General features: G+C 44.3%; 1 protein-coding gene and 1 long non-coding RNA gene across 26 annotated transcripts; one reads left to right on the forward strand and one right to left on the reverse strand.

Moving 5' to 3' along the window:
* Nucleotides 1–715: 715 nt before the first annotated feature.
* Nucleotides 716–9,928, reverse strand: atp5pd (ATP synthase peripheral stalk subunit d). Of its 3 annotated transcripts, none has more exons than XM_052519907.1 (6): nt 9,805–9,928; nt 8,904–9,039; nt 8,468–8,564; nt 4,588–4,659; nt 3,008–3,070; nt 716–1,036 (listed from the first exon to the last, which is right to left on the reverse strand). In XM_052519907.1, exons 2-6 carry the CDS (start codon nt 9,023–9,025, stop codon nt 905–907), a joined length of 486 nt encoding a protein of 161 aa, XP_052375867.1. In that variant the 5' UTR covers nt 9,026–9,039; nt 9,805–9,928; the 3' UTR covers nt 716–904. The 3 variants fall into 3 exon arrangements, with proteins under 3 accessions (XP_052375867.1, XP_052375868.1, XP_052375866.1); XM_052519908.1 differs by having other exon boundaries at nt 9,810–9,913; XM_052519906.1 differs by lacking the exon at nt 9,805–9,928 and adding an exon at nt 9,579–9,793.
* On the forward strand, nt 956–2,392 carry LOC127930316 (uncharacterized). 23 transcript variants are annotated; one of them, XR_008137928.1, is made up of 6 exons: nt 962–1,098; nt 1,201–1,263; nt 1,322–1,472; nt 1,573–1,783; nt 1,889–2,163; nt 2,264–2,392. It is a non-coding gene; the product is annotated as an uncharacterized LOC127930316 (long non-coding RNA). The 23 variants fall into 23 exon arrangements; XR_008137919.1 differs by having other exon boundaries at nt 1,621–1,783; XR_008137924.1 differs by having other exon boundaries at nt 1,322–1,430; nt 1,629–1,783.
* Nucleotides 9,929–10,804: the final 876 nt, after the last annotated feature.

Raw genomic sequence — 10,804 nt, forward strand, 5'->3', positions numbered from 1 at the left:
CATGAGAAAACCCAGAGGACAGGAAACAAGACCTCTTCCCATGACTTGTGAGTTGGATTGACAAAGACAAGTAATTTAGAGTTTCTCCAAATAAAAGTCACCAGGGGATGAAAGCAGTCCAGTTGTAGGAGGGGAGATGTGTTCTAAAGTATATCAACAGGCTACATCCCAAATAGCACCCTATTCCCTATATAGTGCACTACTTTTAACAAGAGCCCCAGTCAAAAGTAGTGCACTTTAATAGGGAATAGGGTGCCATAGGGCTGTGTTCAAAAGTAGGGCACTGTATAAGGAATAGGGTGCAGTTTGGGACATGCCCATTGTTAGACATTGTCTATATGGTGTCCAACAGTTATACTGTATGTTACAGAATCAACACAAAGCACCAGTAGATTCCCTTCCTCCTTCCCAGGAGATGGTGGGATCTTCTCTGGAGGGAACAGACTTGGACAGATGGACAGAGGAGAGGATTGTCCAACAGAAACGAGCAGCACGTCTGCAGTAGCCTAATACAACAGTCCTATATTACTGAATCAACACAGAGCATCAGGATATTCCCTTACTCTAAACATCCTAAGTGAATATGGAAAATCCTTTCAACACGAGTTGATGAACGAACATAAAAATGTGCCCTCGCAAAATAGGTGTAACTACCATCACCCCTTAAGAGCCTTTTGTTATATAAACGTTGCACAAAATAATGACACAAATCATATTCAATTTCCATAAATGTTTATTTCCATTCAAAGGACCAGATGACCTTTCTCAGTCGCTCAATAACAATAAGCAGTTATTTCACAAAACTGTCTGTCGATGAAACAGGACTTGACTTTATACATAGGACACTATACAACCTTTCAGCAGAGGAAAGTATAATATGATCTAGGAAGCGGCGGGGGCCAGTTTACAGCTCAGCGATGGGCTTGTGAGGCCAGTACGGGTGCTTCTCCTTGTCCAGCTTGGTCTCAGGGAACGTGTCGTTCAGATCGTCGATGGTCATCTGGTCGAAGGGAATCATGTTCTGGAACTTCTCCAGCTGGAAGAGAGGAAGGTGGATCAACAGAGAGAAGAGAACTACATGTCTCTAAATAGTGGAAGGTGGATCAACAGAGAGAAGAGAACTACATGTCTCTAAATAGTGGAAGAGAGGAAGGTGGATGAACAGAGAGAAGAGAACTACATGTCTCTAAATAGTGGAAGAGAGGAAGGTGGATCAACAGAGAGAAGAGAACTACATGTCTCTAAATAGTGGAAGAGAGGAAGGTGGATCAACAGAGAGAAGAAGAGAACTACATGTCTCTAAATAGTGGAAGAGAGGAAGGTGGATCAACAGAGAGAACTACATGTCTCTAAATACTCTAAATAGTGGAAGAGAGGAAGGTGGATCAACAGAGAGAACTACATGTCTCTAAATAGTGGAAGAGAGGAAGGTGGATCAACAGAGAGAACTACATGTCTCTAAATAGTGGAAGGTGAATCAACAGAGAGAACTACATGTCTCTAAATAGTGGAAGAGAGGAAGGTGGATCAACAGAGAGAAGAAGAGAACTACATGTCTCTACATAGTGGAAGAAAGGGAGGTGGATGAACAGAGAACTACATGTCTCTAAATAGTGGAAGAGAGGAAGGTGGATCAACAGAGAGAACTACATGTCTCTAAATAGTGGAAGAGAGGAAGGTGGATCAACAGAGAGAACTACATGTCTCTAAATAGTGGAAGAGAGGAAGGTGGATCAACAGAGAGAAGAGAACTACATGTCTCTAAATAGTGGAAGAGAGGAAGGTGGATCAACAGAGAGAACTACATGTCTCTAAATAGTGGAAGAGAGGAAGGTGGATCAACAGAGAGAAGAGAACCACATGTCTCTAAATAGTGGAAGAGAGGAAGGTGGATCAACAGAGAGAAGAGAACTACATGTCTCTAAATAGTGGAAGAGAGGAAGGTGGATCAACAGAGAGAAGAGAACTACATGTCTCTAAATAGTGGAAGAGAGGAAGGTGGATCAACAGAGAGAAGAGAACTACATGTCTCTAAATAGTGGAAGAGAGGAAGGTGGATCAACAGAGAGAAGAGAACTACATGTCTCTAAATAGTGGAAGAGAGGAAGGTGGATCAACAGAGAGAAGAGAACTACATGTCTCTAAATAGTGGAAGAGAGGAAGGTGGATCAACAGAGAGAACTACATGTCTCTAAATAGTGGAAGAGAGGAAGGTGGATCAACAGAGAGAACTACATGTCTCTAAATAGTGGAAGAGAGGAAGGTGGATCAACAGAGAGAAGAGAACTACATGTCTCTAAATAGTGGAAGAGAGGAAGGTGGATCAACAGAGAGAAGAGAACTACATGTCTCTAAATAGTGGAAGAGAGGAAGGTGGATCAACAGAGAGAACTACATGTCTCTAAATAGTGGAAGGTGGATGAACAGAGAGAAGAGAACTGCATGTCTCTAAATAGTGGAAGGTGGATCAACAGAGAGAACTACATGTCTCTAAATAGTGGAAGGTGGATCAACAGAGAGAACTACATGTCTCTAAATAGTGGAAGGTGGATCAACAGAGAGAACTACATGTCTCTAAATAGTGGAAGGTGGATCAACAGAGAAGAGAACTACATGTCTCTAAATAGTGGAAGAGAGGAAGGTGGATGAACAGAGAGAAGAAGAGAACTACATGTCTCTAAATAGTGGAAGGTGGATCAACAGAGAGAAGAGAACTACATGTCTAAATAGTGGAAGGTGGATCAACAGAGAGAAGAAGAGAACTACATGTCTCTAAATAGTGGAAGGTGGATCAACAGAGAGAACTACAATACCAGTCAACAGTTTGGACACACCTATTCCTAACAGGGTTTTTCTTTATTTTTTTAATATATTCTACATTTTAGAATAATAGTGAAGACATCAAAACTATGAAATAACACATATGGAACATATAAAGAGACATTCTAGGGAAATCCGGGTGTCGGGGAGTGTGTGTGTGGTTTGGAGTGGCATGTGTGTAACCCACCTCCTTCTCATACTGGCCAATACGAGCTTTGGAAGCCTCCACGTAGGCAACAGCAGCTTTGTTCTGAAACAAAGAAGAAATATAACCAATAATAATGGAGGAGGCATCAAGAGCAGTGAGTGCTTTGCATAATGAGGCGTTGCCTCTTGAAATGGAACTCTGAGCTCATTCATCACCTCTTCCTCCAGGACAGAGAACAATACAACATAATTAGCTAGCTACTGTAATATTAATACAGGAATGAGGTGGAGCACAGTGAAGAGTCATTCTGAATCCCTACAGCAGTGAAGAGTCATTCTGAATCACTACAGCAGAGCAGTGAAGAGTCATTCTGAATCCCTACAGCAGAGCAGTGAAGAGTCATTCTGAATCCCTACAGCAGTGAAGAGTCATTCTGAATCACTACAGCAGAGCAGTGAAGAGTCATTCTGAATCACTACAGCAGTGAAGAGTCATTCTGAATCACTACAGCAGAGCAGTGAAGAGTCATTCTGAATCACTACAGCAGAGCAGTGAAGAGTCATTCTGAATCACTACAGCAGAGCAGTGAAGAGTCATTCTGAATCACTACAGCAGAGCAGTGAAGAGTCATTCTGAATCACTACAGCAGAGCAGTGAAGAGTCATTCTGAATCACTACAGCAGAGCAGTGAAGAGTCATTCTGAATCCCTACAGCAGAGCAGTCAACAGCAGAGCAGTGAAGAGTCATTCTGAATCACTACAGCAGAGCAGTGAAGAGTCATTCTGAATCACTACAGCAGAGCAGTGAAGAGTCATTCTGAATCACTACAGCAGAGCAGTGAAGAGTCATTCTGAATCACTACAGCAGAGCAGTGAAGAGTCATTCTGAATCACTACAGCAGTGAAGAGTCATTCTGAATCACTACAGCAGAGCAGTGAAGAGTCATTCTGAATCACTACAGCAGAGCAGTGAAGAGTCATTCTGAATCACTACAGCAGAGCAGTGAAGAGTCATTCTGAATCCCTACAGCAGAGCAGTGAAGAGTCATTCTGAATCCCTACAGCAGTGAAGAGTCATTCTGAATCACTACAGCAGTGAAGAGTCATTCTGAATCCCTACAGCAGTGAAGAGTCATTCTGAATCACTACAGCAGTGAAGAGTCATTCTGAATCCCTACAGCAGTGAAGAGTCATTCTGAATCACTACAGCAGTGAAGAGTCATTCTGAATCACTACAGCAGAGCAGTGAAGAGTCATTCTGAATCCCTACAGCAGTGAAGAGTCATTCTGAATCACTACAGCAGAGCAGTGAAGAGTCATTCTGAATCACTACAGCAGTGAAGAGTCATTCTGAATCACTACAGCAGTGAAGAGTCATTCTGAATCACTACAGCAGAGCAGTGAAGAGTCATTCTGAATCACTACAGCAGAGCAGTGAAGAGTCATTCTGAATCACTACAGCAGAGCAGTGAAGAGTCATTCTGAATCACTACAGCAGAGCAGTGAAGAGTCATTCTGAATCACTACAGCAGAGCAGTGAAGAGTCATTCTGAATCACTACAGCAGAGCAGTGAAGAGTCATTCTGCACAGTAACTTTGAACCCCGAGCTACTACTCACCGCCTCGGCCTCCTGTGTGTTGATGCCGGCTGTGGCTGTGTCCTTGGGCTCAGGGATGGTCAGGGCTGAGAACTGAGGAGGATAGGAGAGGGGTGAGATGAAGAAGAGAGGGGTGAGATGAAGAAGAGAGGGGTGAGATGAAGAAGAGAGGGGTGAGATGAAGAAGAGAGGGGTGAGATGAGGACAGGGGTGAGATGAGGACAGGGGTGAGATGAGGACAGGGGTGAGATGAGGACAGGGGTGAGATGAGGACAGGGGTGAGATGAGGACAGGGGTGAGATGAGGACAGGGGTGAGATGAAGAGAGGGGTGAGATGAAGAGAGGGGTGAGATGAAGACAGGGGTGAGATGAGGACAGGGGCGAGATGAGGAGAGGGGTGAGATGAGGAGAGGGGCGAGATGAGGAGAGGGGCGAGATGAGAGGGGCGAGATGAGGAGAGGGGCGAGATGAGGAGAGAGATGAGGAGGGGCGAGATGAGGAGAGGGGCGAGATGAGGAGAGGGGCGAGATGAGGAGAGGGGCGAGATGAGGAGAGGCGAGGAAGAGAGATGAGATGAAGAGGGGAGATGAAGAGAGGGGTGAGATGAGGAGAGGGGTGAGATGAAGAGAGGGTGAGATGAAGAGAGGGGTGAGATGAGGAGAGGGGTGAGATGAGGAGAGGGGTGAGATGAGGAGAGGGGTGAGATGAGGAGAGGGGTGAGATGAGGAGAGGGGTGAGATGAGGAGAGGGGTGAGATGAGGAGAGGGGTGAGATGAGGAGAGGGGTGAGATGAGGAGAGGGGTGAGATGAGGAGAAGAAATAGAACAGACCAATATTAACTGTTAAGCACTTTGGGACAAAAGTTGTTGTAAAAAGGGCTTTATAAATGAGTCATCACAATACCACCATCACAATACCACCACCACAATACCACCATCACAATACCCCCATCACAATACCCCCACCACAATACCCCCATCACAATACCCCCACCACAATACCACCACCACAATACCCCCATCACAATACCCCCATCACAATACCACCACCACAATACCACCACCACAATACCCCCACCACAATACCACCACCACAATACCCCCACCACAATACCCCATCACAATACCCCCATCACAATACCCCCATCACAATACCCCCATCACAATACCCCCATCACAATACCCCCATCACAATACCCCCATCACAATACCCCCATCACAATACCCCCATCACAATACCCCCATCACAGATGTTCCTTGGCAAAAAAGACCAAACGAAGCAGACTGAACTCTATGGTCCTTTAAAACCTACAGAATCTAAATTAGTATTGTGTGTTACAGCTTGAATAATAAACAAATGTGACTCTGGGTGACAACATGAGGCAACATTATCATCAGTGTTACAGGACCACACAGTGGACAGGATACTACATACCAGATGACTGAACCAGTACCACACAGTGGACAGGATACTACATACCAGATGACTGAACCAGTACCACACAGTGGACAGGATACTACATACCAGATGACTGAACCAGTACCACACAGTGGACAGGATACTACATACCAGATGACTGAACCAGTACCACACAGTGGACAGGATACTACATACCAGATGACTGAACCAGAGTTACAGTACCACACAGTGGACAGGATACTACATACCAGATGACTGAACCGGAGTTACAGTACCACACAGTGGACAGGATACTACATATCAGATGACTGAACCAGTACCACACAGTGGACAGGATACTACATACCAGATGACTGAACCAGTACCACACAGTGGACAGGATACTACATACCAGATGACTGAACCAGAGTTACAGTACCACACAGTGGACAGGATACTACATACCAGATGACTGAACCAGAGTTACAGTACCACACAGTGGACAGGATACTACATACCAGATGACTGAACCAGAGTTACAGTACCACACAGTGGACAGGATACTACATACCAGATGACTGAACCAGTACCACACAGTGGACAGGATACTACATACCAGATGACTGAACCAGTACCACACAGTGGACAGGATACTACATACCAGATGACTGAACCAGAGTTACAGTACCACACAGTGGACAGGATACTACATACCAGATGACTGAACCAGTACCACACAGTGGACAGGATACTACATACCAGATGACTGAACCAGTACCACACAGTGGACAGGATACTACATACCAGATGACTGAACGAGAGTTACAGTACCACACAGTGGACAGGATACTACATACCAGATGACTGAACCAGAGTTACAGTACCACACAGTGGACAGGATACTACATACCAGATGACTGAACCAGTACCACACAGTGGACAGGATACTACATACCAGATGACTGAACCAGAGTTACAGTACCACACAGTGGACAGGATACTACATACCAGATGACTGAACCAGAGTTACAGTACCACACAGTGGACAGGATACTACATACCAGATGACTGAACCAGAGTTACAGTACCACACAGTGGACAAGATACTACATACCAGATGACTGAACCAGTACCACACAGTGGACAGGATACTACATACCAGATGACTGAACCAGTACCACACAGTGGACAGGATACTACATACCAGATGACTGAACCAGAGGTACAGTACCACACAGTGGACAGGATACTACATACCAGATGACTGAACCAGTACCACACAGTGGACAGGATACTACATACCAGATGACTGAACCAGTGTTACAGTACCACACAGTGGACAGGATACTACATACCAGATGACTGAACCAGTACCACACAGTGGACAGGATACTACATACCAGATGACTGAACCAGTGTTACAGTACCACACAGTGGACAGGATACTACATACCAGATGACTGAACCAGTACCACACAGTGGACAGGATACTACATACCAGATGACTGAACCAGTACCACACAGTGGACAGGATACTAAATACCAGATGACTGAACCAGTACCACACAGTGGACAGGATACTACATACCAGATGACTGAACCAGTACCACACAGTGGACAGGATACTAAATACCAGATGACTGAACCAGTACCACACAGTGGACAGGATACTACATACCAGACTAATATGCTGAACATAAATACAATCGCAACATGCTGGTCCTATGTTTCATGAGCTGAAATAAAAGATCTCCTAACATTTTCTATACGCAAAATGTTTTCTGCATTCCTGTTACTGATCAGTTCTTCTTTGCCAAGATATTTAATCCACCTGACAGGTGTGGCATATCAAAAAGCTGATTGAACAGCATGATGATTTCACAGGTGCACCTCGTACTGGGGACAATAAAAGGCCACTCTAAAATGTGCAGTTGTCACACAATGCCACAGATGTCTCAGGTTTTGAGGGAGCGTGCAATCGACATGCTGACTGCAGGAATGTCCACCATTGTTGCCAGATGATTAAATGGTCATTTCTATACCATAGAGCCAACAGCATTATTATTTTTGGCAGTACATCCAACCGGCCTCACAAACACAGACCACGTGTAACCACGGCAGCCCAGGACGTCCACATCAGGCTTCTTCCCCTGCGGGAATGTCTGAGACCTGCCAACCAGACAGCTGATGAAACCAAGCAGCATTTCTGTCTATAATAAAGCCCCCTTGTGGGGAAAAACTCATTCTGATTGGCTGGGTCTTGCCCCCCAGTGGGTGGGCCTATGCCCTCAGGCCCACCCATGGCCAGTCATGTGAAATCCATAGATTAGGGGCTAATTAATACATTTTAATTGACTGACTTCCTTATATGAACTGTAACTCAGTAAATTCGTTAACATTTTGCATGGAACGTTTAGATTTTTGTTCAGTGTAGTTAAGTGTGTAACTTTGTTTTCCCCGGGTAGAGCTCATATGAAACTCATCACAGGCCTTAGGATCTCACCTTGGATTCAAACTCAGCTACCATGCCGGCTCTGGCCACGTTGGTCTTATAGAAGCTCCAGTCGATGGTAACAGGCTTCTCTGGCAGAGAGGACAGCCTGTAGACAGAGGCATCAACAACAGCTCATTGATGTCACTTATAAAACAATCATTGTGGGAAAGAGATTGTGGAGATTTCCATTTACAGTAGCATGCATGTACGAGACACACTCAATGTGCAGCGACCTGTATGTCTTGGTTGACAATACTTTGTAATTCAACTCCAACTACACGCCCTTCACATAGGCATATAAAACACTAGATGGAAGAATCCTACTTTTTTTTTTACTCATTTTCCCATTGACATCAATGCAAGTGAAAGTTTTACCTCTATTGGCTGGCTCTGAAGTGCTAGTCATGAACTATGCCTGAATGTTAACTCTGGGTAGGCTACGTACTTGGCACCGATGGCGTCTGAGCGCGTCTTGAGGTTGTTGAACATGGCCCTCTGGTTGGGGGGAACCCTCTCAGCAAAGGCCAACCAGTCAATGGCTTTCAATGCTGCACGTTTCCCAGCCATCTTTCTGTCTGTGTCTGTCAAAGATTGGAAACGGGGTAAATAAAAGTCCTTCAATAGAGCTGCTGAAACCCACAAGAGATACAGATCATAACATGAAAGAAAACCGACACTTGAGGGGATGGATTGTACATGCATGTCCTACTGCACGCCAATGCATGACATGACCACACCGATCAGGCAGGTTGCGGTCACACACAGGTGACAATTTGAAGTGCACTGAGATTAGAAACTAGCTAGCCTGACTCTTCAACAACACGGTCATGTAGTGGCTACTGTTAGAGATGTAGCTATTATCTAACTGATCTGAGTCCTAACCAACACAAAAAAGCCAATACAAGTTCTGACAGCGCCAAACGCATGTTTGCTGACAGATGGCAAGCTGGTTAACGTTTTAGCTAAATTAGCTCTCAACCTACTAAACTAAGCTAACTAACAAAAAGTCATTAGCTTTGCCTAGCTACTACAATCCAACAATGTAGCTAAGTGGATATTTTATATTTAGCTATATCATCTTATTTAGTTATATTTTAGACATACAAAATCATATTTTTACGTTCAAAGAGCAAGAGTCCGCTGAAGGTCTCGCAGTTAGCTAGTTAGTTGCCTAGCCAACACGACAAGGTCAGAGCCCAGCTGCGGTGGATCTCAACCAATCATCGACCAAAGCAGAACTCAAGTTGTTTTTTAAATATCAAACTTTATCATCTGTCCCCAATAGAATATACGTTACAAACATTAAAATATCGACGTTTAGATGCCATTTTGAAGATAGATCATACCGTACAGTGGACAAGTTGTTCCAAATGTGAAGATGGTTCACCGGACACGGAAGTGACAGGATTTAATCTCGACGAGAAACTACACCGTGGATTTGGGTTGCTGCCGCCTGCTGGCGTATTGCACTCATTACATAGCAGATTGATCAGAACACACATATATATATATATTTATTATTATTATTTTTTTTAAAGATTTTTTCTTGAAATAGTGTTTCCATCTCTAAGTTTGTACCTGTCACCACTTTCTGACAGAAGTATGACAGTTATCCTATCTGGAAGAGGCAGAGTTGTATTTGCTTAGTCAAGAATTACCCTATTGGCCTGCTGCGTAGGGAGTTTGCTTTTCAAACCAGCGACCCTGCTTCGCTTCCCTGCCGTTCACTACATTGGTGTCAGAAGTGGGAGGCCATCAGATTGTACGTGTGAAGGACTGACTAGTCGAACCATGGAGACATGGTTCGTCCATGACACGTCCATTGTGACGGATGGATTTATGACATGACTTCGTCAGCCCTGTTATGGTCAAACCTGTTACTTTATTTATTATGACACGTCCATTGTGACTGATGGATTTATGACATGACTTCGTCAGCCCTGTTACGGTCAAACCTGTTACTTTATTTATTATGACACGTCCATTGTGACGGATGGATTTATGACATGACTTCGTCAGCCCTGTTACGGTCAAACCTGTTACTTTATTTATTATGACACGTCCATTGTGACTGATGGATTTATGACATGACTTCGTCAGCCCTGTTACGGTCAAACCTGTTACTTTATTTATTATGACACGTCCATTGTGACGGATGGATTTATGACATGACTTCGTCAGCCCTGTTACGGTCAAACCAGTTACTTTATTTATTATGACACGTCCATTGTGACTGATGAATTTATGACATGACTTCGTCAGCCCTGTTACGGTCAAACCAGTTACTTTATTTATTATGACACGTCCATTGTGACGGATGGATTTATGACATGACTTCGTCAGCCC

The sequence above is a fragment of the Oncorhynchus keta genome, chromosome 5 (genome assembly GCF_023373465.1).
Source record: "Oncorhynchus keta strain PuntledgeMale-10-30-2019 chromosome 5, Oket_V2, whole genome shotgun sequence".
NCBI lineage: Eukaryota > Metazoa > Chordata > Actinopteri > Salmoniformes > Salmonidae > Oncorhynchus > Oncorhynchus keta.